At 36.6% G+C, this 26724-nt stretch overlaps 2 protein-coding genes across 2 annotated transcripts; both read left to right on the top strand.

Annotated features, from left to right (window-relative positions):
* The first annotated feature begins 7111 nt into the window (after positions 1-7111).
* LOC113072813 (uncharacterized) lies at positions 7112-18423 on the top strand. The gene is made up of 11 exons (XM_026245786.1): positions 7112-7274; positions 12975-13022; positions 13271-13389; positions 14951-14983; positions 15324-15413; positions 15589-15660; positions 15750-15838; positions 15947-16049; positions 16248-16347; positions 17419-17475; positions 18389-18423. Exons 2-11 carry the CDS (start codon positions 13016-13018, stop codon positions 18421-18423), a joined length of 705 nt encoding a protein of 234 aa, XP_026101571.1. The 5' UTR covers positions 7112-7274; positions 12975-13015.
* Positions 17558-26451, top strand: LOC113072812 (uncharacterized). Its single transcript, XM_026245785.1, has 5 exons — positions 17558-18874; positions 19275-19329; positions 23553-23743; positions 24633-24761; positions 26282-26451. Exons 1-5 carry the CDS (start codon positions 18559-18561, stop codon positions 26290-26292), a joined length of 702 nt encoding a protein of 233 aa, XP_026101570.1. The 5' UTR covers positions 17558-18558; the 3' UTR covers positions 26293-26451.
* Positions 26452-26724: the final 273 nt, after the last annotated feature.

Here is a 26724-nt window from a genome sequence, read left to right on the forward strand (position 1 = left end):
AGCTGCAGCAATATGTTTCATACATTTTTGTGTGGTGTTTTTGCACTTTCATCTGAGTGAACGCTTACGGTATTTTAGTCTGCGCTTCTACAGCAAATGCATCCTGTGCACTCATATGCACCGAATATTGCCAAAGATGATGTATTAATAAGCTAAAATTAACCCTGACTCGTTTCAGGGTTGCTAATGAGTTTTGAAGTCAGCAAAAAGCAGCGTCACACACAGGCTAATCATGAGCGATCATGTTTACATTAACAGTCATCGCTGTCCCTTCTGAAAATTTGTGCACATCTCTAGTCCTCCTATGTATTTTATGTAGCTGTTGCTTTAATGTTCAAATATAACAATTCATTTCAAATAATATTCTTAAGATGAATTTTTTTGGGAATACAAAATATCCTTAAGTTTTTTCTAAAATTAAAAAATAAGAAGAAAATGGAAGTTGAGAAGAAATTTCTTCTTAAGAATGTTTCGTGAATCCAGGTTAAAAACGGGCACTTTAAAGAAATTAAATATTTATATTTATATATCATATATATTTAATGTATATGATCTGTGTGCAAACATGCAGGCCCATCCATCTCACAAAAAAAGGAAGTGATCTTTTATTATTATTATGTTTTCTAATTTACAGTGAATATTTGTATTTAGTTATTGCAATTAAAAATGTGAAATCTAACCAGAGTAAGGTGTTGGGGGGTGCTTGGCAGGTGCCAAACACTAGAAAGGGGTGCATGCTGAAAAAAGTTTGGGAACCACTGTTCTAGCTTATATTATTCTGGACAATGTTTGAGACACTGGATTGCTAAAACTTCTCATATTATTGCCTCCTTATGATAAATGGTTTGTTGAATTCCTCACTTGTATATGCTGTATACACTTTATTTTAATAGTCCACTTTAGACATTCTTCTGACTTCAAGTAACTTTACAACCTTATGTCAACTATAGCAGTCATTAGAGTGGCTCTGTCATGACAAATCTCAGAGAGTTTAGCCTGGCAATATACATGTCTGTGTTAATGTGTGTGATTTTGGTGGAATAGATCTCGCGCCCCCTTGCTCTGGACATTTTGTATGTCTCTCTTTGCTAACACACCTGATTCAGATAATCAGCTCTTTAGAAGTGAACACTGTGCATGAACTGTGTTCTGATCGGCATGGTCTCTACAGAGTGTCCGTGAGCAAGGGATGTTTGAAGTTTATTTCACTTCGGAAAATTCATTTATGGATTTGCGCTGTGAAACGTCTTCACACATGGAGAAGTGTGACATCATACAGTATACCTTGGTAAATAAATATTTTAAATTCATGTCTTACACACTTCAATGCACTTTGAATGGAACATATATGTTTGATTCGAACTGGAATCATGGCAGAATATCCTGGGTTCATCCACAGCGGAGTCCGCGAGCCAGGCCCCGGGCAACAACTTCTCCCCGTCTGGTCTTTGAGATCTCCACCTAGAACCGCTTCGCTCCCCTCCGTGAGACAGAATGCGATGCTGTGATCGTCGGGGACTCCATCGTGTGATATGTCTGTGCTACTCTAGCTGAAGGTAAATGCACACTCACTGATCGAGATTGAGTCCCGTGGTGACAATCATCGTGTCAGGACTACTGCCCACGTGTCGACGAGGACACAAAAGGTTCAGTAGACTTGTTTCTTTAAATGAATGGTTATTGTCATGGTGTAAAAAACAGAAACTGCTATTTATTAATAATTTTAATCTTTTCTGGGAGCGTCCTAAGCTTCTTCGCACTGATGGCCTGAACCCCAGCAGCGTCAAATAACCAATAACCAGATGGCACCTGATTCAAATATTCCATCAACGTTTAATAGTAACAACTTTATGAATTTCTTCACTGATAAAATAGATAACATCAGAAATACAATAACAAATGTAGATTCTACAGCATTTAATACTTCAGTTTCATCCATCGCAACCAAAGATAAACTGCAGAGCTTTACAACTATGGGACAGGAAGTGCTACATAAACGTATCACTGTATGTAAACCAACAAAATGTTTATTAGATCCTGTACCCACTAAATTACTGAAAGAGTTGTTACCTGTAGCCGAAGAACCGCTTCTCAATATTATTAACTCGTTGTTATCTTTAGGTCATGTCCCAAAACCTTTCAAGCTGGCAGTTATTAAGCCTCTTATTAAGAAACCACAACTAGATCCTTGTGAACTGACAAATTGTATGCCCATTTCAAATATTCAATTTATGTCTAAATTATTAGAAAACGTTGTGTCTGCTTAACTGTGTTCCTTCCTGCAAAAAATGATCTGTATGAATAATTTCAGGTTTCAGGCCCCACCATAGCACAGAAACTGCAATTGTTAAAATTACAAATGACTTGCTGGTTGCATCATATCAAGGCTGCATCTCATTGCTAGTTTTACTTGATCTTAGTGCTACATTCGACACTATAGATCATGACACATTCATAGATTGATTACAAAACTATACAGGTATTCAACGGCAGGCTCTAAGATCGTTTAGATCCTACCTGTCTGATCACTACTATTTTGTTTATTTAAATGGGGAGTCATCTCATTTATCTCCAGTAAAATATGGAGTGCCAAAAGGATCTGTCCTAGGTCCTCTGCTATTTTCAATATACATGTTGCCCCTTGATAATATAATTAGAAAATACGGGATTAGTTTCCACTGTTATGCTGATGATACTCAACTATATATCTCAACGAGACCAGATGAAACTTCTAAATTATCTAAGTTAACAGAGTGTGTTAAAAATGTAAAAGATTGGATGACCAATAATTTTCTCCTTTTAAATTCAGATAAGACAGAGATATTACTTATTGGACCAAAAAACAGTACACACAATCACATAGACTACAGATTGTAACTAGACCGATGTACTGTTACTTCCTCTACATTCAAAAATCTGCATGTTATATTATGCGGCAACTTGCCTTTTGAAAAACATATTTCCCATGTTACAAAAACAGCATTCTTCCATCTTAGAAACATTGCCAAGCTATGAAACGTTACCTGTTTCTGATGCAGGAAAGCTAGTTCATGCATTCATGACCTCTAGACTGGACTATTGTAATGCACTTTTAGGTGGTTGTCCTGCATTTTCAATAAACAAGCTACAGGTTGTGCAAAATGCAGTGGCTAGAGTTCTTACCAGGTCAAGAAAATATGATCATATTTCCCCAATTTTATAGTCTCTGCACTGGCTACCTATTAAGTAATTATTATTACTTACCTATAAGGCCCTAAATGGTTTAGCTCCTTCGTACCTAACTAGCCTTCTACCATGCTACATTCCATCATGCTGCCTAAGGTCACATAACGCTGGACTTTTGGTAGTTCCTAGGATAGCAAAATCCACTAAAAGAGGTAGAGATTTTTTTGCATTTGGCTCCACAACTCTGGAATAGCCTTCCTGATAATGTTAGGGGTTCAGACAAACTCTCTCTGTTTAAATCTAGATTAAAAACACACCACTTTCACCAAGCATTCGAATAATGGATCTCATAATTTGTGACTGCAGTTGTATCTGATCAAATGTGCAGTATTATTCTTTAGCTTGGGTTACACTAATTATTTTTACTTGGTTGGAACAGAAGCTATGCTAATTATGTGTTTATTTATTTCTCTGTTTTGCCACAGGATGTAACTAGGATTTACACAAGCTCTAATCTGTATCCAGAACACCTGAGAAGAGATGTTGCCAGCCCTTCAGAGGTGGTCATTGTCTGGTTGACCATGTCTATTTTTTTTTTTCTGAAAAGACAAAATACTTACAATATATGTAACTGTGTAAATGCATGCCAACTTATTCTACTAACTCTAGTCCTAACCCAACAGTCTACTAATATTCTAATGCAAGTTTGTTGACACGTAGTGCAAATTAATGTGAGTTAATTGCCCTGTCTATCAACAAAAATATTACCTAATTCGCTTTGGATAAAAGCATATGCATTAATGCAAATATAAATATTATAGCTCACACTTTATTTTTAATGGTACTTTTAAAGCACATATTAATGCCTTATTCTGCAAAAATATATTTTAGATCCCTTAATCCACCCCATACTTAAATTTAATAATTACCTTACTAACTATTAAGAAGTAGCAAAGTATTTATTGAGGCAAAATACTGTAAATAGTTAGTTAGTTGATTGTGAGAATTGGAACTTAGATTTAATTGTAATATAGTGAAGTAAATGTAGGCGTCCCACAGAGGGGACAGATGACAGTTAACAGGTTTAAACCTTTAATATGCTACTAATATGCAATACTGGTTAACAGTGAGAATTGGTCCTTAAAATAAAGTATTACTATATTACATTTTTAAGGATCCTAAATGGCATCAATTTAGCCAGAAGGAAGCTGACCCACTTTAAGAAAGCAATGTTTTGAAAGTGCCACAGCTGTAGCGTTTACACCTTTCAGGATGTCAAACTCTGAATGGCTTACTTCAGTAGTCCCTGCACATTACATTTTACAGGAGAAAGTATTTTGCAAAAAATACACACCACCTATATTTTTGCTGATGTTAGCTTTGCATTTGGCATGTGATATTGCGTGCATTGCATTCGGCAACTTCTATCACCGTCTTAATCACTCCTGAACTGCAGGAGCACACAGAAGAAAAAAACAATGTGACTAGTGAATTACAAGTTCTTAAACAATGCTGAATTTTTCAAACAATGTGTCCACAAGCAAGTGGAATTTGATTTTTTCATACCCTTTCATACCTTTCATACCCCAATTAGTTAGCTCTATCTACTCTGCGTCATTTAAATGTGCACCTGAATTTAGCACTAATAACAGAGTCACACCACAGCTCCCATGCTGCAAATGAAATGACAGTCAACAGCACCCCTCTGTCACACATCGTGGATTGGCCGTCTGCAAGTAAACACTTCAACAGGTCAAAAACACATGAAACAACATCAGCACTCACTGCCTTTCCTAGCCTGGTATGGCATGTCCCCTGAGCCATGCATTAAAGACTCTCATCTTTGAGCATGGCTGTCAGATGCCAGCCCACCTTTCTACACATCTCTGCAGACATCTACCTACAATTGTTTTCCAGGCTCTGGCAAAACCGTACATTGTGGCAGGGCAGATAATATAATAACTAAGCCCTCTGCAATGGAATGAGATGAGACTGCTTGATATGGATCGAACAACAACAACAACAACAATAATAATAATAATAATAATAATAATAATAATAATAATAATAATAATAATAATAATAATAAAACAATAATAATAATAATGTAATTTTTATAATAATTAATAATAAACATTTTATTTAATGGTGCCTTTCAAAACAACCAAGGTCAAGCACACAAAGATAAAACATAATATACAAATCACTACACAAGACACAAACACACAACAAACACTCCACACATACAGATAAAGTCCAGTAAAGACTCAATAAAACATAAAAAAGCCTGTCTAAAAATATATGTCTTAAGACGTTTTAAAAGTCAGTAGGCAGTTAATATTACACAAGTGGAAGTATGCAGCCCGTGTGATATTATTAATTTGAGTTTCAAAGGAGAGTGAGCTATCCCTGATAAAAATCCAAACTTTTAACCTAATAGGAAGGACAGATTGCATTATTGCCAATGTACAAGGAAAAACAATTAGATTTAGACAAAAAAGATATACTGCCAACAAGTAGGGCCTCAGTTTTGTTGCAATTTAACTTCAGGATGGTATCTGAAAGCCAATATTTAATTTCAGCTTAACAGCTGGACAAGATGGTGGAGAAAAAGAACCATTTAGTTTGGCAGACAGGTAAAGTTGGGTGTCACCCGCATAGCAATTAAAATTAATACCATGTTTCCTCAAAATGTAACCCAAAGGGAGTATATAAATAATGAAAAGAAGTAGGCCCAAAATAGAACCCTGGGGAACACCAGTGGTGACTGTAAATGTTCATGTTCTAACAGATTTAAATGATTCATACAGATTATTATTACATAAATGTTCATGAATTTGAATTGCAATAGACTTCAACACTATATCATACTAGATAAACTGTAAATTTGAAATTGGAAGAAAATGATCAAAGTTAAATGGATCAGCCCCTCATTTCTGAAGTATGGTAGTAATAATAGCAGATAAACATTAAGAGATGGAGGTACAAAACCAGAAACAAGTGAAGCTTGAACAATTTTTGTAATCAATTGCTACAGGGCTGGTAAGCAAGCTTTCATTAAAGGAGTTGGTATAGGGTCTGACTGACAAGTCGAAGATTACGATTTATTTATCAGACCCACTATCTCTAAAGTATTTGATAGTGTAAAGGTAGAGAAACAAGACTGGGGAGGTGCATGAAAGATCGATTGTCTGGAGTCATGGTGGAAAGTACTATTAAGTAATCGCTGATGTATATTTTTAGCCTTAGACTCCAAAACTGTCATAAAATGTTCATGTAAGTCAGTGGAATACATATTAGATGGCAAAGAATCAGAAGATTGCAGAACACTATTCACCACAGAGAAAAGAAACCTGGAGTTCCCATTGCTGACTTTCAATTATGTTAGAAATGACACACTCACGAGCAGCAATGGAACGAGGAAAAACAAGGAAACGTGGGAGTTGCTCAAAATCAACAGACTTTAATGTTATAAAAATAAAACAGGATACAGCTCAGGAATGTGACGATCGCGACCCAGTAAGACACAGGGAGAGAGAGATCCAAATGCAGGTCATTTTTATTGGGGTAATCCAAATCGTAGTCAAAACAAGCCAGGATCAAAACCAGAATGCAGTCCAAAAACAAACAAACAAAGGAGGAACAGGAAAGGGAATGGAACGGGAACTTGGAATACAAGGAATATCGGAGGACGAGAAGACAGGATCACGAAAGGAAAGGACTCCATACAGACAACAGGAAAGGACTGGTAAATATAGGGAGGGTTAATGAAAATTAAGTGAAGGCACCTGGTGCAATTAGCAGGAGTGCAATTACTGTGATGAAGGGACAAGGCTAGTGGGAATTGTAGTGCCTACGGTGAAGTGCCTAAGGGGAAGTGAGCCCACTAATGGACACCGAGGGAAACAGAGACTAGACAGCGTGACATTACCCCCTCCTCCAGCAGATGGGAGTTTTACTTACTCAAACATGTTCTGAGGGCAGAAAGGAAAATGATTGGTTTACAGATTCAACCAATGAAATTGAAGCAGAGGCGGGATCAAGTTTTTTTTTTTTGGCGGGATTCTAGATACGTTATCGACTGTTGATAGATCGCGGGTTTTGTAGAGGTAAGTGAATTTACAATATATTTTGTTAAAATTCTGTGATAAACGGCCTCTAAAATGTACTAAGATAATTGGGGAATATTGAAAATGCACAGAACTATCATCGTCTAATATCGGATCATTTGTATTTTGATTCGACTGCTAACTCCACTGCACATAACTAATGGTCTAAATGGGGTTAAACAAGCTGTCTGTAAAGCCGACATATGCGAAGACAGAACGGAAATAATTTCATTTCGATGTTATTTTTGGTCAACTATGCTGCTCTTAAAGCAGGAGTTACACCGTGTGTACACCAGACGCAATCTTTTATCGCAGCGCGGCGACTCTACACTGAACGCAACAACACGACCGTTGCATAGCACGAGGACAGAAACAGTAACGTTATGGGGAATCCGTTTACGGTCGGGAATTTGAGTAGCTGCTCTCAGAGCTGCAGTACTCAATAGATTCATATTACTGTGTTATTTTAGTGTACTATGCTCAGGAACGTGCACACATAGACATCAAAGGGGGCTTGAGCACCTGCCCTTTTTATTCCTGGAGAGAAAGTGCCCTTTTTTCTGGGGTGCTTTTTTTTTTTTTTTTTTTTTTTAAATAATATATATTCCTGTTTGCGCACAGCTTCCCAGTCAAACAAATACATTTATTGAAGAATAGTATAAATATCAGGTCAGGAGCGCTCATTGACTACCAAACATAGCAAACATGCTATAGTGAAATAACAGAACCCATTCTACATCGGACATCAACAAAGCCATGTAATAAAATAAGTTAATAAAATAAGAACGTCCCCAGTTAGTTAATGACTTGCATCAAGAGTCTTTCCCCCTGAAATTTAGAAATCTAAATTGGTGAATCTAGAAGAAATCTACAGATGCAAACAAATGGAGGATAGGGTACACTCTAAAAAATGTAGTAAATCTGAGTAACTGCATCTGTACATTAATAAATAAAACTGAGTAGAAATAAGTTAACATTAAAAATAACAATATTTATAAATTAACTTTTTAATTATGAACTTTTTATTATTTCCTCTAAACCTTTAAAATAGTATTCCATACAACCACAAATACATACATGACATTGGCTTTTATTTAATTTAATTTAATTTTTACTCAATTATTTTGGTAAGTTTAATTCAAACAATCAAGTAAGATTTTCAGAGATTTTATTAAGTTAATTAAGTTAAATATTTACTAAGCCACAGAATATTTTTTGAGTGTGGTTTAAAACAAACTCCATCTAAATGTGGATTTTGAAGGTTTTATTTGATGATGGTGATGATACAGTCCTCCCTCAAATGTGAAACTAAGTCCTTGTCAGTCACCATCAGTTATTGTGTATGTGTACATGCATAGCAATAATAATATAAATGTATTTGATTAAAACATTAAGGCAATTCAGTATTCTGATGCTTAGTTGTGTGAAGCTAAAAAGTTATTTTGCTTGTGAAACAAAAAGTATTTAAACAATTAATTTTAATCATGCTTGCAGTGCAGGGCCAGGCAGGCAGCATAATGCAAAGTTAACAAAATAGCAGCAACAACCCTCTTCAGTTTAGAGTGAATATTTGTGTTGATTTAAAAGTGTTATGTGTTCTGATAAAACCAAAATAACTAAAATGATTTAGTGCCTTGTGCAAAAAAAATAAATAAATAAACAAATTATTAGTAAAACACACCCCTCTGCTTGATGCAGTTATTTTGGTTATTCTAAATATATACTTGAAGCTAGTAGCATAGAAAATGTTTTCAAAACATGCACATTGTGGGATGGTTTCCTTTGCTGCTCTATAAACCTAGTGAATACTAAGAAGACCATGGTTTCTGTGTGAACTGATTATTTTGTAGACATCTTTTGAAAATTAGAGTTTGAGGAACATAAAATTAATTAACTTTTTTAAATTATTTTTTTTTAAAAAGGAAGTCAGTGTTGCGTTAATATATATACTTTTTTGTTTAAAAAAACAAAAAGAAATACGTAATTATGAGAAGATCCTTTATTTCACTTGAGCCCCTGCCCCTCAAAATGTCTGTGCACGTCCCTGACTATGCTGCTCTCAGGGCTGCAGTACTCAATAGATTCATATTACTGTGTTATTTTAGTGTACTATATGCTGCTCTCAGGGCTGCAGTACTCAATAGATTCATATTACTGTGTTATTTTAGTGTACTATATGCTGCTCTCAGGGCTGCAGTACTCAATAGATTCATATTACTGTGTTATTTTAGTGTACTATATGCTGCTCTCAGGGCTGCAGTACTCAATAGATTCATATTACTGTGTTATTTTAGTGTACTATATGCTGCTCTCAGGGCTGCAGTACACAATAGATTCATATTACTGTGTTATTTTAGTGTACTATATGCTGCTCTCAGGGCTGCAGTACTCAATAGATTCATATTACTGTGTTATTTTAGTGTACTATGCTGCTCTCAGGGCTGCAGTACTCAATAGATTCATATTACTGTGTTATTTTAGTGTACTATGCTGCTCTCAGGGCTGCAGTACTCAATAGATTCATATTACTGTGTTATTTTAGTGTACTATATGCTGCTCTCAGGGCTGCAGTACTCAATAGATTCATATTACTGTGTTATTTTAGTGTACTATATGCTGCTCTCAGGGCTGCAGTACTCAATAGATTCATATTACTGTGTTATTTTAGTGTACTATATGCTGCTCTCAGAGCTGCAGTACTCAATAGATTCATATTACTGTGTTATTTTAGTGTACTATATGCTGCTCTCAGGGCTGCAGTACTCAATAGATTCATATTACTGTGTTATTTTAGTGTACTATATGCTGCTCTCAGGGCTGCAGTACTCAATAGATTCATATTACTGTGTTATTTTAGTGTACTATATGCTGCTCTCAGGGCTGCAGTACTCAATAGATTCATATTACTGTGTTATTTTAGTGTACTATATGCTGCTCTCAGGGCTGCAGTACTCAATAGATTCATATTACTGTGTTATTTTAGTGTACTATGCTGCTCTCAGGGCTGCAGTACTCAATAGATTCATATTACTGTGTTATTTTAGTGTACTATGCTGCTCTCAGGGCTGCAGTACTCAATAGATTCATATTACTGTGTTATTTTAGTGTACTATATGCTGCTCTCAGGGCTGCAGTACTCAATAGATTCATATTACTGTGTTATTTTAGTGTACTATGCTGCTCTCAGGGCTGCAGTACTCAATAGATTCATATTACTGTGTTATTTTAGTGTACTATGCTGCTCTCAGGGCTGCAGTACTCAATAGATTCATATTACTGTGTTATTTTAGTGTACTATATGCTGCTCTCAGGGCTGCAGTACTCAATAGATTCATATTACTGTGTTATTTTAGTGTACTATATGCTGCTCTCAGAGCTGCAGTACTCAATAGATTCATATTACTGTGTTATTTTAGTGTACTATCTATGCTGCTCTCAGGGCTGCAGTACCCAATAGATTCATATTACTGTGTTATTTTAGTGTACTATATGCTGCTCTCAGGGCTGCAGTACTCAATAGATTCATATTACTGTGTTATTTTAGTGTACTATGCTGCTCTCAGGGCTGCAGTACTCAATAGATTCATATTACTGTGTTATTTTAGTGTACTATGCTGCTCTCAGGGCTGCAGTACTCAATAGATTCATATTACTGTGTTATTTTAGTGTACTATGCTGCTCTCAGGGCTGCAGTACTCAATAGATTCATATTACTATGTTATTTTAGTGTACTATGCTGCTCTCAGGGCTGCAGTACTCAATAGATTCATATTACTGTGTTATTTTAGTGTACTATGCTGCTCTCAGGGCTGCAGTACTCAATAGATTCATATTACTGTGTTATTTTAGTGTACTATGCTGCTCTCAGGGCTGCAGTACTCAATAGATTCATATTACTGTGTTATTTTAGTGTACTATATGCTGCTCTCAGAGCTGCAGTACTCAATAGATTCATATTACTGTGTTATTTTAGTGTACTATCTATGCTGCTCTCAGGGCTGCAGTACCCAATAGATTCATATTACTGTGTTATTTTAGTGTACTATATGCTGCTCTCAGGGCTGCAGTACTCAATAGATTCATATTACTGTGTTATTTTAGTGTACTATGCTGCTCTCAGGGCTGCAGTACTCAATAGATTCATATTACTGTGTTATTTTAGTGTACTATGCTGCTCTCAGGGCTGCAGTACTCAATAGATTCATATTACTGTGTTATTTTAGTGTACTATGCTGCTCTCAGGGCTGCAGTACTCAATAGATTCATATTACTATGTTATTTTAGTGTACTATGCTGCTCTCAGGGCTGCAGTACTCAATAGATTCATATTACTGTGTTATTTTAGTGTACTATATGCTGCTCTCAGGGCTGCAGTACTCAATAGATTCATATTACTGTGTTATTTTAGTGTACTATATGCTGCTCTCAGGGCTGCAGTACTCAATAGATTCATATTACTGTGTTATTTTAGTGTACTATGCTGCTCTCAGGGCTGCAGTACTCAATAGATTCATATTACTGTGTTATTTTAGTGTACTATGCTGCTCTCAGGGCTGCAGTACTCAATAGATTCATATTACTGTGTTATTTTAGTGTACTATGCTGCTCTCAGGGCTGCAGTACTCAATAGATTCATATTACTGTGTTATTTTAGTGTACTATATGCTGCTCTCAGGGCTGCAGTACTCAATAGATTCATATTACTGTGTTATTTTAGTGTACTATATGCTGCTCTCAGGGCTGCAGTACTCAATAGATTCATATTACTGTGTTATTTTAGTGTACTATATGCTGCTCTCAGGGCTGCAGTACTCAATAGATTCATATTACTGTGTTATTTTAGTGTACTATATGCTGCTCTCAGAGCTGCAGTACTCAATAGATTCATATTACTGTGTTATTTTAGTGTACTATGCTGCTCTCAGGGCTGCAGTACTCAATAGATTCATATTACTGTGTTATTTTAGTGTACTATATGCTGCTCTCAGGGCTGCAGTACTCAATAGATTCATATTACTGTGTTATTTTAGTGTACTATATGCTGCTCTCAGGGCTGCAGTACTCAATAGATTCATATTACTGTGTTATTTTAGTGTACTATATGCTGCTCTCAGAGCTGCAGTACTCAATAGATAACTTTTACTGTGTTATTTTAGTCTACTATATGCTGCACAGACGAGGCTTATGCCTATATTAAGACTATTTTATACTGCTTCAGGTACCACTTCAGAGTAGCACAATACCTGCGTGACTTATCATAGACATGTTGCTCTTGAAGCACGAGAGCTTATTTTATTAGGACCTGAGCACTGATGGTGTAAGGACCCTATTGTAATTGCTCAGTAAATTATTCTTGTTCTCTGAAATCATTTTAGAGGGCCTAAACATTCTCGAAAACTCATGAAACTTTGCACACGTATCAGAAGTGGTGGAAATGTATGTCTCATTTGGGATTCACAATTAGGTGTGGCAAAATGGCTTGATAGCGGCACCTTCAAAATGTCAATTAAGCACAGTTTGTGCTACGTTTAATGTACAAGTATGAAATTCGGTTGCCCACCGGTTTTCCTAAAGCCACTGGGTGCAAAGGCACTTTCATCACTGCTTGCAGCTTTAATTTTATCCTAATATTTGATGCTTTAAAATTGGTGCCATTGTTCTCCATTGGTAATGCTAATGTTTCCAATGTTTTATTATCAGCTTATTCCTCTGCTTTCAAGGAGCATTTCTTTCTGAGAAAAATGAATGGTAAGTATGTGTTTTTTTTTTTTTTTTTGTAATGTGCTTTAGCTAGGCTACCTGAACAACAATGTATTTTAATAAACAATAAAGGGAAAAGGGTGTAGTCTAAGACTACAAGAGTACTTTATAGGCCTGTATTTTCTGTAGAAAATGTTATTCTGTGATCTTTGCACATTATTTCAACACTAAAATATAGAATATTAAAACAATAGTTTAAAAACATTTAAATAAGGGGAAAATAATCATTTATGCAGTCTTACAAATTATGAAGTCTGGAGGACTGCATGGAAGAGGCATCGGAAGGATTGGACCCTATCCACTTTACATGGAGAGTTTTGAATCCCTCATAGAAAACAACGAAGTATCTGATGAGGTACCATTCTCTTGTATTTTATAATTCAACTTGTGTGTAAGAAATGTTTTAAAGAGAAAGTTCACCCTCAAGCTGCACGATTCTGCTCTCTGTTGAACTATATGCTGCTCTCAGGGCTGCAGTTCTCAATACATTCATTTTACTGTGTTATTTTAGTGTACTATATGCTGCTCTCAGAGCTGCAGTACTCAATAGATTCATTTTACTGTGTTATTTTAGTGTACTATATGCTGCTCTCAGAGCTGCAGTACTCAATAGATTCATATTACTGTGTTATTTTAGTGTACTATATGCTGCTCTCAGGGCTGCAGTACTCAATAGATTCATATTACTGTGTTATTTTAGTGTACTATGCTGCTCTCAGAGCTGCAGAACTCAATAGATTCATATTACTGTTATTTTAGTGTACTATGCTGCTCTCAGGGCTGCAGTACTCAATAGATTCATATTACTGTGTTATTTTAGTGTACTATATGCTGCTCTCAGGGCTGCAGTACTCAATAGATTCATATTACTGTGTTATTTTAGTGTACTATATGCTGCTCTCAGGGCTGCAGTACTCAATAGATTCATATTACTGTGTTATTTTAGTGTACTATGCTGCTCTCAGGGCTGCAGTACTCAATAGATTCATATTACTGTGTTATTTTAGTGTACTATGTGCTGCTCTCAGGGCTGCAGTACTCAATAGATTCATATTACTGTGTTATTTTAGTGTACTATGCTGCTCTCAGGGCTGCAGTACTCAATAGATTCATATTACTGTGTTATTTTAGTGTACTATGCTGCTCTCAGGGCTGCAGTACTCAATAGATTCATATTACTGTGTTATTTTAGTGTACTATCTATGCTGCTCTCAGGGCTGCAGTACTCAATAGATTCATATTACTGTGTTATTTTAGTGTACTATATGCTGCTCTCAGGGCTGCAGTACTCAATAGATTCATATTACTGTGTTATTTTAGTGTACTATCTATGCTGCTCTCAGGGCTGCAGTACTCAATAGATTCATATTACTGTGTTATTTTAGTGTACTATATGCTGCTCTCAGGGCTGCAGTACTCAATAGATTCATATTACTGTGTTATTTTAGTGTACTATATGCTGCTCTCAGGGCTGCAGTACTCAATAGATTCATATTACTGTGTTATTTTAGTGTACTATATGCTGCTCTCAGGGCTGCAGTACTCAATAGATTCATATTACTGTGTTATTTTAGTGTACTATGTGCTGCTCTCAGGGCTGCAGTACTCAATAGATTCATTTTACTGTGTTATTTTTAGTGTACTAGAGTACTATAAATTGATCTTGGAAAATATAACTGAATTAACTACCATAGAACTATCCCTTTTATGCATGTAAGTTAGTTTGGATAAAATCATTAGAAATATAAGTCTAAGGCTTTCAGAAGTTTTATTCTTTTCACAGTTCTCCTCAAAACACAAATTTTGAAAGCTTGAACTCAAAATTCTCAAAACAAGTTTGCTATCACTTTTACTATTTGTAATTTTGTGCTTTTTCTTTTTTTCCCTCTTTTTTTCTTTGGTTTATGTCTCCTTAGATAATGGATGCCTTGTTCCATCTGTTCAGCAGGGTAAGATGTTAACTAAACTAATTTGAACACTTTCTATATAAGGGGAAGACACCAGTCTAATCTAACACACCTGTGTATTTTATCATGTATTGTGAAAATGTCTTGACGTATTGTGATATATATTTTCGTTATGGCCCAACCCTGCCTAGGAGTATTTTCAATACAAGAATTATTGGAACAGTACCATTAACACTTGTGAATGAAGACATCAAAATGGTCATAAAATGATCGCTGGTATTGTTCGGATAATTAGTTTGCTTTTTTTCATGCACTTCGTTGACCTTGTGAAGTTGCACTTATTTTAAAAATGATTGTCAGTACCTTTCATTTTTTTGTTTAGAAGCGGCCAGATGTTTTGGCCATCAATAATCAGACCCTGGGTCACATTCTGGAGGGTGACACCCGGGCTAGGAGCAGTTATTTTACGAAGGTAAGAAGTACCCTGACAAAACTTGAAAAGCCAGTTCTTACCAGTGTTACAGGTATAACTAATATAGACAAATATTCATTGCTAGTCTCACAGAATAGTTTTTAATTTGCTCTTACTGAATTAAAGGTATTACATACATTTCATTTTACATTCATATTTTTACTTTCCTTTTAAGAAGAACATGTTTGAAAATAAAACAGAGGTTGTTGGTCCCTTTTTGGAGGACGGGAATCATTGGACTTTTTTTGTAAGTTACTAACCAAGTAACTATGTACATATTATAAACATGTCAAGCATATTGGCTCCCAGTGTAACATTTATTTTTTTTTTTTCTAGCACTGCAGCATTGTTGACCGTGCAATTACATACCTTAATTCACTTGGGGAAACAGATGAACAATATAACAAAATAGCAGAAAACTGGAGGTACAGGCATTTTTTACCCCCAAAAAACAAAATTACATTTCTGTTTTTCTATGTAAACTTTATTTTACACATCTGCATTACATATTTTAATCTTTATCTACATTTCAGCACATTTGCTGCTTCAAAAGGCTACCAGGGGCCATGGAAAAGAGTACTCAGGAAACATAGCTTACAGCATGATAGCATTTCATGTGGTGTTTTCACAGCTGTGGTAAAATGCTTTTAATTTATTATTATTATTACTACTACTAAAAAATCATTGTCAGTTTTTTGGATCATGAAACTTTTGTCATTTGTAATGATATTGCATATATTTCATATGACTAATTGGTTTATTGGTTTTAGAAATTCTACAAAATTCCAGTTGATTATGGCATTGAACTAATCATTCTTTTTGGAACACCTTTAGTTTGCTGAGGCCATACTTGGAGGCTCAGGGGGATACCTTACGTGCTCTCCTATCCAGGAAGAGAGGGAGCGTCTGGGGACACTTCTCTTTCATTCACTTGGTAAGTACCATGCTCATGTATGAATTTAGAGTTCTCTTTCGAAAGGGAACTTCTACTCTGCGCTGACAGTGCTATGGGGAACGTCCTCTGTGACCCGTGCTCGAAATGCCAAAAATCACAACACTCCAATCCTATTGGCCGGCGACAGTCTATCACATCAAACGGCGCGAACCGTGACGTATAAAGGGAGCGCCTGGGGCAACAGACGAGATCCTTTTGTCTTTTCACGACTGTTTTTTGCTCGTGCCATTTTCACTCTGCCAAAAAATGTCTTCTAAATCGTTCAGGAAGTGTGCTGATCCTTGTCCCAGGTTTCTGACACTGGAGGACACACAAAACTTGTGTGTTTCTTGTCTGGGCGAGGAGCACGCACGGTCAGTACTCGAGGGTGCTGCCTGTGCTAACTGTGAGCGTTTTCCCATGAAAACGCTCCGTTCTCGTTTGGCCCTCTTCTCGAGGTGCCGTCACCGCTGCCTGGTGGTTCCGGCCCCGAATGTGCTGAGGCTGAGCGGCGGCTGAAATCATGGGGCTCGCAGGTGGAGCTCGCTGAGGAATTTGAGAGGGGTGTCAATCTTTCTCAAGCCGAAGCGGCTGACGAGGATGCGCTTCTGGCGGATGATGGCGATGTGCTATCTTTGACATCCTCGGACCCAGGAGCGAGTGCTCTCTTGGCTCAAAGCCCCAGAGAACAGGAGATGGCCGAAGTGGGAGAAGTGGGCGAGCCCGCAGCTCCCGCTAGGCCACCCTGCGCTGCTTTTTTGGAGTTGCTGGAGGTTATGGAACTGCCCTGGGAGCGCGTGAGGAGGGAACCCGCTCGCAGCAGGTTAGACGATCATTTTCTCTCTACCGTTTGATGTGATAGGCTGTCGCCAGCCAATAGGATTGGAGTGTTGGGATTTTTGGCATTTCGAGCACGGGTCAAGGAGGGCGTTCCCTATAGCGCTGTCAGCACAGAGTCTCGTTCTCTGTTCTCAGGGAACCATGGTTACATACGTAACCTGAGACGTTCCTATTGGTTGTTTCCTGTCGATAGATTAATAATGCAGCAAATATGTTTCCTATGTGTTTCAGATAGGTCAGATATTTGTGGCATCTGTTTTCATAAAGTACCCAGGAAGAACAAGGCAAGTGATGCAAATGACAATTTAAATATTAGAAAATAAAGTTAGATTCTAAGCTTCAACTGATGTTTGACCATTGGTTTTTTGATCTAGTACACCAGATTAAATTGTTTAATTAGTTGGGGAATAAAAGATAAATACAATAAATAAATGTTCCTTAGGAATTGGATAACCTTGATCTAACCTTTTTTTCATGCAAATGATCTTTCTAGGAAAAATGTTCAATATGTTTTGTCAGTATTCATAAAAGATGTCTTCCTGGGAAACCGGAGTGTCTTTTTTGCAAAGGTAGTACATTTTGGATTAAATGACCCTTGTGACTACATTGTAAAATAATCCTTCTAACAACTGCAAAGTTTAGGGTTAGTTCACCCAAAAATGAAAATTCGGTCATTAATTTCTCACTCTCAAGTCGTTCCACACCCGTAAGACCTTCGTCATCCTCAGTATTGGGCTGATTTTCAAAACACTGCTTCATGAAGCTTTTAAGCTTTACAAATCTTTTGTTTCAAATCAGACGTTCGGATCACTGAAGTCAGATGATTTCAGTAACCGAGGCTTCGTTACAGCACAAGTGTTTTGAAATGTCAATGGTTCACGTGACTTTGGCAGTTTGATATGCGCTCTGAACCACTGATTCAAAACAAAAGATTCATAGAGCTTCAAAGCTTCACGAACCAGTGTTTTGAAATCACCCATCACTAGATATAGTTGAATAAAGTCATTTCGTTTTTTGTTGCACATAAAGTGTTCTCATCACTTCATAACATTAAAGTTTAACCACTGTAGCCACATGGACTGTTTTAAACGTGTTTTTATTAGCTTTCTGGGCATCTGATAGTGTTGATTATCTTGCTGTCAAGAGAGGCCTCACTGAGCCATCAGATTTGATCAAAAATATCTTAATTTGTGTTCCGAAGATGAACAAAGGTCTTACGGGAGTGGATCTATTTAATGACATATTTTTTTCAGGGCAAACTAACCCTATATGGCACTTTACATTTTTAGAGGCTGTATAAACTATTATTAAAATTGACTAACAGATAGTCTGTTCTCTATTCATTTAATATTATTTCTAAATACATCAATTATGTTAGAAGACAGCTCAGGAGAAAGCGAGAATGAACCTGAGGGACAAGATAGATCAGGAGAAAGAGAGGACGAACCTGAGGGACAAGACAGATCAGGAGAAAGCGAGAATGAACCTGAGGGAGAAGACAGCTCAGGAGATAGAGAGGATGAACCTGAGGGACAAGATAGATCAGGAGAAAGAGAGGATGAACCTGAGGGACAAGATAGATCAGGAGAAAGAGAGGATGAACCTGAGGGAGAAGACAGCTCAGGAAGAAGCAAACAAAATGAAGGAATTCAGGAAGAAAGCAGCTCGGGACTTAACCAAGTTGAAGGTAAAGTCTTAAGTAAGATCTTGGAAAAACACAAATTTGCTTAAAAATTTGTGGACACTTTGTCCTACATGAATTTTCATGTGAAATTAAGGTTGTTAATATTGAGATATTATGCCATTTGCTGCTGCTATGTACTTCTTTAACCTGTGGAAGGTTGTAGCCATTGTAAAAAATAAATAAATAAATGGTTTTAATGTTACTGCAGTAAACAATGTGATTAGTGTGTTGATTTGTGTAGTAAAGAACCAGTTTTTATATTGACACTGGTATAAACAAAGAAAACCACAATGCATTTATTAATCTATAGACATAGTAATTACTTTTAACTTAATTTAAATGAAAGCATGCTATGCCTCTCCCATACTGATACTGTTACTTTTCTTTTTATTCACCCTTCCAGGGGGATTCCTGGTGGAAAGTGTTTTAAAAGTTTCAGACTCTCATCAAGCAAAAAGGTAAAAAACAAAAATAAATAAAAAAATGTGTGTGTGTATATATACAGTATTGTTCAAAATAATAGCAGTACAATGTGACTAACCAGAATAATCAAGGTTTTTCGTATATTTTTTTATTGCTACGTGGCAAACAAGTTACCAGTAGGTTCAGTAGATTCTCAGAAAACAAATGAGACCCAGCATTCATGATATGCACGCTCTTAAGGCTGTGCAATTGGGCAATTAGTTGAATTAGTTGAAAGGGGTGTGTTCAAAAAAATAGCAGTGTGTCATTCAATCACTGAGGTCATCAATTTTTTGAAGAAACCGGTGTGAATCAGGTGGCCCCTATTTAAGGATGAAGCCAACACTTGTTGAACATGCATTTGAAAGCTGAGGAAAATGGGTCGTTCAAGACATTGTTCAGAAGAACAGCGTACTTTGATTAAAAAGTTGATTAGGGAGGGGAAAACCTATAAAGAGGTGCACAAAATGATAGGCTGTTCAGCTTAAATGATCTCCAATGCCTTAAAATGGAGAGCAAAACCAGAGAGACGTGGAAGAAAACGGAAGACAACCATCAAAATGGATAGAAGAATAACCAGAATGGCAAAGGCTCAGCCAATGATCACCTCCAGGATGATCAAAGACAGTCTGGAGTTACCTGTAAGTACTGTGACAGTTAGAAGACGTCTGTGTGAAGCTAATCTATTTTCAAGAATCCCCCGCAAAGTCCCTCTGTTAAAAAAAAGGCATGTGCAGAAGAGGTTACAATTTGCCAAAGAACACATCAACTGGCCTAAAGAGAAATGGAGGAACATTTTGTGGACTGATGAGAGTAAAATTGTTCTTTTTGGGTCCAAGGGCCACAGGCAGTTTGTGAGAAGACCCTCAAACTCTGAATTCAAGCCACAGTACACAGTGAAGACAGTGAAGCATGGAGGTGCAAGCATCATGATATGGGCATGTTTCTCCTACTATGGTGTTGGGCCTATTTATTGCATACCAGGGATCATGGATCAGTTTGCATATGTTAAAATACTTGAAGAGGTCATGTTGCCCTATGCTGAAGAGGACATGCCCTTGAAATGGTTGTTTCAACAAGACAATGACCCAAAACACACTAGTAAACGGGCAAAGTCTTGGTTCCAAACCAACAAAATTAATGTTATGGAGTGGCCAGCCCAATCTCCAGACCTTAATCCAATTGAGAACTTGCTGTTTCTGAAGCAAAACCAAGAAATGTGAATGAATTGTGGAATGTTGTTAAAGAATCATGGAGTGGAATAACAGCTGAGAGGTGCCACAAGTTGGTTGACTCCATGCCACACAGATGTCAAGCAGTTTTAAAAAACTGTGGTCATACAACTAAATATTAGTTTAGTGATTCACAGGATTGCTAAATCCCAGAAAAAAAAAATGTTTGTACAAAATAGTTTTGAGTTTGTACAGTCAAAGGTAGACACTGCTATTTTTTTGAACACACCCCTTTCAACTAATTGCCCAATTGCACAGCCTTAAGAGCGTGCATATCATGAATGCTGGGTCTTGTTTGTTTTCTGACAATCTACTGAACCTACTGGTAACTTGTTTGCCACGTAGCAATAAAAAATATACTAAAAACCTAGATTATTCTGGTTAGTCACATTGTACTGCTATTATTTTGAACAATACTGTATATATATATATATGAGCTGGAGCTTCTTCCTGTTATAGCGTCCTGTGTTTCACACTGCGCATGCGCAGAACGCCTACATGCAATGCAGCGAAAATTACAGCTGTTTGGGAAAGCATATGCATTTTACTTGGTTTTACTCTCACTTGAAGCCTTCAGAATGTGAAAATATTGATCCTAAAGTATTGTGGCAGAGCAAATGAACACCTCCCAAAAACAAGAGTGCCCAGAGTGCTGCTTATGTGATGGTGGCACATGTTTGTGTTTCTGAGTTCATTCTTTCGAGTTTCTCTATCCATAATTTCATAGATATGTGGCTATATTTAAGCACTGGTTCACCTAAAACTCTTACACTATCTGTAGTTAATTGGCATGGTTTGATATAGTGCTCAGGTAAATTTGATTAAGTAAATGTTAAACTTTTGAAATTCAGAAAAAAAGAACCACATGATGAATCAATACATGAATATAATGTATCTGTGTCCTGTTATTTATCTTTTGGTATGCATTTCAGAAAAAAAATGGTTAGGATTCAGGTGTAATTGCAAATAGTGATTAATCATGATTAATCCACTGAAAATTCTGATTAATTTGATTAAAAATTTTAATCATTTGACAGCCCTAATGTATGTATATATATATATATATATAATGTATATGTATATATGTGTCACGAGATCTCGCGAGACTAAAATGTGATGAGATTTCTCGTCAAGGCGAAAAGTATTCTTGTGATGTTGCCATGACAGAGTGTTAGGATGATTAGGAAAGAATATGCCACCGCTACATTTACATTACGTCTCCACTGACATTTTTTTGAGCGCGATCAGTCATAAGTATCAATTTACATTCACTTAAAGCAGCGCACACACTTAGTGGATTCATAATATCGGACTCACCGCAGGTAACTCATAATCTGCAGTTGTTACTCCTGTCTCCTGACAAAAACATTGTATGCAGTGCCTGTGGAGTGTGCAGTGTTACTGGAGCGCGCAGCCGCGCACGTCTCTCACAAGGAACGTCATGGCAGTGATTGACAAGCCAGAGGAGATGGTCCTCACTGCAGAACACAAGATCCAGGGGGCGTGGTTGGATCCAGATCCAACTCCTCCCACCTTACATATACCTAAACCTACCCGTCTCCACCCCCTGAACCCTTAACCCACCCACCGCCACCCTTAAACCTACCCATCTCCACCCCTAAACTTACCCATCTCCACCCCCTAGATGGGGATCCAACCACCCCCTGGATCTTGTGTTCTGCAGTGAGGGGCTACTGAGACAGAGGGCAAATCGTTTACGCGATGATCGCATAATCAGTTTGTGGAAAGGAGTTCAGTTAGGAGGTCAAAGGTTGTAGAAGCTCATAAATAATGTACAGTAAGGTCTGAAGAGACTGAAATCATACAGAAGAGAAGTCAGTGAGTTGAGTTTGTGGCAAAACCTTTTACAGTGCTTGAGTATTGTTGCCTTTTACTGCATATGATAATTCATAATCAGAAAGTAGAAATGAAATGGCATTCATTACAAGATGATTAGTTAAAACATTTCAAATACACCTGCAGAATATGTTTTCTAGTCATGTATTTCACCATTGAGGATTTCTTTAAAATAGTGTGTAAAAATCTTGTCTCGTCTCATCTCGTGAACTCAATCTTGAGTCTCGTCTTGTCTCGTGAGATACCCGTCTCGTCACACCCCTAATATATACAGGTGCTGGTCATATAATCATCAATAAGTTGATTTATTTCACTAATTTCATTCAAAAAGTGAAACTTATATTATATTCATTCATTACACACAGACTGATATATTTCAAATGTAACAAAGCTACCAGTACCTGGTTTAAGGACCATGGTATCCCTGTTCTTAATTGGCCAGCAAACTCGCCTGACCTTAACGTCATAGAAAATCTATGAGGTTTTGGGAAGAGGAAGAAGCGATATGTCAGACCCAAGAATGCAGAAGAGCTGAAGGCCACTATCAGAGACACCTGGTCTCTCATAACACCTGAGCAGTGCCACAGACTGATCCACTCCATGCCACGCCGCATTGCTGCAGTCATTCAGACAAAAGAGCCACAACTAAGTATTGAGTCCTGTACATGCTCATACTTCTCATCTTCATACTTTTCAGTTGGCCAAGATTTCTAAAAATCCTTTCTTTGTATTGGTCTTAAGAAATATTCTAATTTTCTGAGATACTGAATTTGGGATTTTCCTTAGTTGTCAGTTATAATCATCAAAATTAAAAGAAATAAACATTTGAAATATAGCAGTCTGTGTGTAATGAATGAATATAAAATACAAGTTAAACTTTTTGAATGAAATTAATGAAATGAACTTTTTGATGATATTCTAATTATATGACCAGCCTGTATATATAAATGGGTTATTAATTATAGCAAATTATGCTGTATATCAGTTATTTTAAAAATCAAGTTAATTATCTTATTGCCATGGTTCAAATCCTTCTTTCTTTTGTATATAAATATATTTTTTTTTTTAAGATAAAGCACCTCTGCCTTTGCAAGGATTTTTATAATGTACATAACACATTGATATTTCAGATACCTGGTCACATTGGATGAACTACAGAGGAGGTGCTCTCCTCCAGAGAGTTACTCAGCAAACACTGTTGTGTCTTATCTACGGAAGGCCAAAGGACAAAAAACGAAAATCACAGAGAAGTTGGCAGAGTTGGAGGTGAACCCCTCGAAGCGCACAAAGTTCACTTCACAGTGCTCCAAACTTTGTGAAGGTAAAAATATAGTAGTAGTAATAACTCTAAAGGGAATTCTGAGACCAGTATCCTTGTTTTGTGTTTTTGAATCATAAGTTTATTTATTATAGTAAAATTTTCTAACAATATAACTTCCACTGAAATTCCACATTACTTATAACTGTATTGTTATACAGTTATATAAATGTAGAAATAAAAAGTAAATATAATCGTAGAAAAGTTGTTTTGCCACTATGGGCAAGTTTTATGGTGTTCAGTTTTACCAAAATAAATCAATATATTACGTTAATAGCCTGATTTGCTGTTTTACTGCCAGTTTTGGAATATACACTCACTGTCCACTTTAATAGGAACTCCTGTACACCATGTCCTTCATAGAATCATACAAGCAGCAAATCATATGGCAACTGCACCCTGCATAAAATCATACAGATACAGGTCAAAAGCACATCAATCATCAGAATGGGGAAAATGTGATCTGTAACTTTTACAGTTTCTGTGCCTCAGATTAGGCATTTGCACCCCCATAATTATTGCTTACTTAATATTTTTTGTACCATTCTGTGCAAACTCAGAGACTTTTGTGTGAGAAACATCCCAGTATATCAGCAGGATCTGAAATATGGCACCAACAACCATGCCACGGTTATGGTGTTGTTGATTCTGATAGTTGATGTGAACATCATTAACCAGAGCTCTTGGAATGTATCTGCATGTTGTTGTTATGTTTACATTATGCTGCTGCCGTGATTGGCTAATTAGATAACTGCATGAATATACAGGTAGTCTTAATAAGGTGGACGATGAGTGTATCCACATACTTCATCTTTTGTTATTTTTTTTTGTACTGCTTATAAGTTGGACATTATTACAAATAATTTTGCTGTTGTATTTATTTGTATTTTAGATGAATGCAAGGATCTGGCTGGGGACATAATGTTCCTTGCCGCAAAATTCATCCCCCAGAAAAGGTGGGTGAAGCCTTGCTTAAAGAAGGGAATGTCCATGCAGCTATGGTCAAAACCGAAGACTGCAGGTAATTTAATAACAATTTACTACTACACTTGATGTTAAAGGGATAGTTCACCAAAAAATAAAAATTCTGTAATTAATTACTCAGCCTCATGTCGTTCCAAACCTGTAAGATGTTCGTTCATCCTCAGAACACAAATTATTTGAAACAAAAGATTTGTAAAGATTTGAAGCTTCATGAAACTGTGTTTTGAAATCACCATCACTAGATATTGATTAATAAAGTCATTATTTTGTCATTTTTGTCACACAAAAAGTATTTTTGTTCACTTCATAACATTAAGGTTGAACCACCACAGTCACAAGACCTGGGGCCTGTACCATGAAGCTGGATTAGGTGGCTAGCCAGCTATGTTTCAGCTTAGTTTCCGCCAACCCTGGGTTTTAGGTACTATGAAAGTAGCTCTGGTTTAATCGGTGTTCGTTGCCATGGTATCTTGCGCTGCACGGCTAACCTGCTCCGGGGCAGGTTATGTTCTGGATTCAAGATCTCAGACTGAAGGTGAACCAATCAGATGTGAGAGAAGTGACACATGTCTGACACAAAGTCACTCCAGTTTATCTTGCTCCACATTAAAGGTCACTTATGCTTAAAAAAATAGAAGTCTGGCTTTAATGATAACATCATTTTATGATTTATATAATTATTGTGATTCAAATTATTATTTATCTCTTACACACAAGCAATTTTAGTTTAATTGTTATTATAAACTATTTAAAATAAATATTAATGTATACAGATCATGTAATATAAATAAGCTGTAGTATCAAAAGACTGAACTGTTTAAAAAATTACAAATCTGAACTTACATGTTCAAGTCTCTATCACTATATATTTTCAAATGTATAAACTAAGTTAACAAGTTCCACTTGTGACTACACTGAGAGAGCAAGATCATTTATTTTATTAGTCCTCCATTTTTCATATGACATTTAAATTTGTCATATTCTTCAATCTCTTAACCTTTAGCAAAACCTTTAACCTTTAGTTTTGATTCTCGCTGGGTCTCTCGTGAGAAGTAAATCAAACTTGCTTTCTGTTGCAAGGCTCGTGATTGGCTGTTCGCCAGTGATGTCACACATTCATGTGCACACGCTCCACAAACTCAGGATCAAAGCCTAAATTGACAAAGAAAGTTGATGAACAGCATCATGGTACCAACAAAGCCGGACTGGAGAGGTTTGGTTTTGTCAACTCCAAACTAATCCTGTAACTTTGAATTTGTTCAGCTACCATCATGGTACAGGCCCCTGTTTTATATATGTCTTTAGTACCTTTCTGGGAATCTGAAAGTGTTCATTGTCTTGCTGGCAATGGAGGCCTCACTGAGCCATTGGATTTTATCAAAAATATCTTAATTTGTGTTCTGAAGATGAATGAAGATCTTATGGGTGTAGAACGACATGAGGGCGAGTAATAAATGTCGATTTTTTTTTTTTTTGGGTGAACTAACCCTTTAACTTAATGATTCAATGATCAGTTGAACTGGAAAAATAAATAGCTTTTTGTATTTTTTATTGCAGGAAGACTTTGAAAGATTTAAAGGCTGCTCTAGAGAACAATTGGGACACATTTGACCTGGCAACACATGGTCTTGGTCCTGCCGTAATAAATGGCACTTTTTCATTGATAGATGCGTGTCTTAAGGAAAAGATGAGAGCACTGAAAAAAAAGACTCCACAGATGAGTAAGGTTCCCCCACTTTTTTTTTACTTGTATTGTTTCAAACTTGTTTCTCGATGTTCAGCTGTACAAAAATTAAAAAAAAAAATAATAATAAAACATTACAAAGAATTGTGTTTTTTATTTTATTTTTTAAATCTTAATTACTTACAATTCATATCTGTTCCTTCAATTTGTTCTTATACAAAGTATCTGTACAACACTCATTGAAAAAAGACAGTAGCAGCAAGAGGAAAAAACAAACAAACAAACAAAAAACATTCTCGCTAGGCAAAGCAAATAG

This window comes from Carassius auratus, unplaced genomic scaffold (genome assembly GCF_003368295.1).
Source record: "Carassius auratus strain Wakin unplaced genomic scaffold, ASM336829v1 scaf_tig00010685, whole genome shotgun sequence".
In the NCBI taxonomy this organism is placed as follows: Eukaryota; Metazoa; Chordata; class Actinopteri; order Cypriniformes; family Cyprinidae; genus Carassius; species Carassius auratus.

Bases quoted from the DNA above. Each gene is read 5' to 3' on its own strand.
- LOC113072813 (XM_026245786.1), top strand. The intron at 14,984-15,323 runs GTAAGATGTTAA...TTTTTTGTTTAG, and splicing joins TGTTCCATCTGTTCAGCAGG to AAGCGGCCAGATGTTTTGGC. The intron at 15,661-15,749 runs GTAAGTTACTAA...TTTTTTTTCTAG, and splicing joins GGAATCATTGGACTTTTTTT to CACTGCAGCATTGTTGACCG.
- LOC113072812 (XM_026245785.1), top strand. From the start codon at position 18,559: ATGTTAGAAGACAGCTCAGGAGAAAGCGAGAATGAACCTGAGGGACAA. The intron at 19,330-23,552 runs GTAAAAAACAAA...TTGATATTTCAG, and splicing joins GACTCTCATCAAGCAAAAAG to ATACCTGGTCACATTGGATG. The intron at 23,744-24,632 runs GTAAAAATATAG...TTTGTATTTTAG, and splicing joins GTGCTCCAAACTTTGTGAAG to ATGAATGCAAGGATCTGGCT.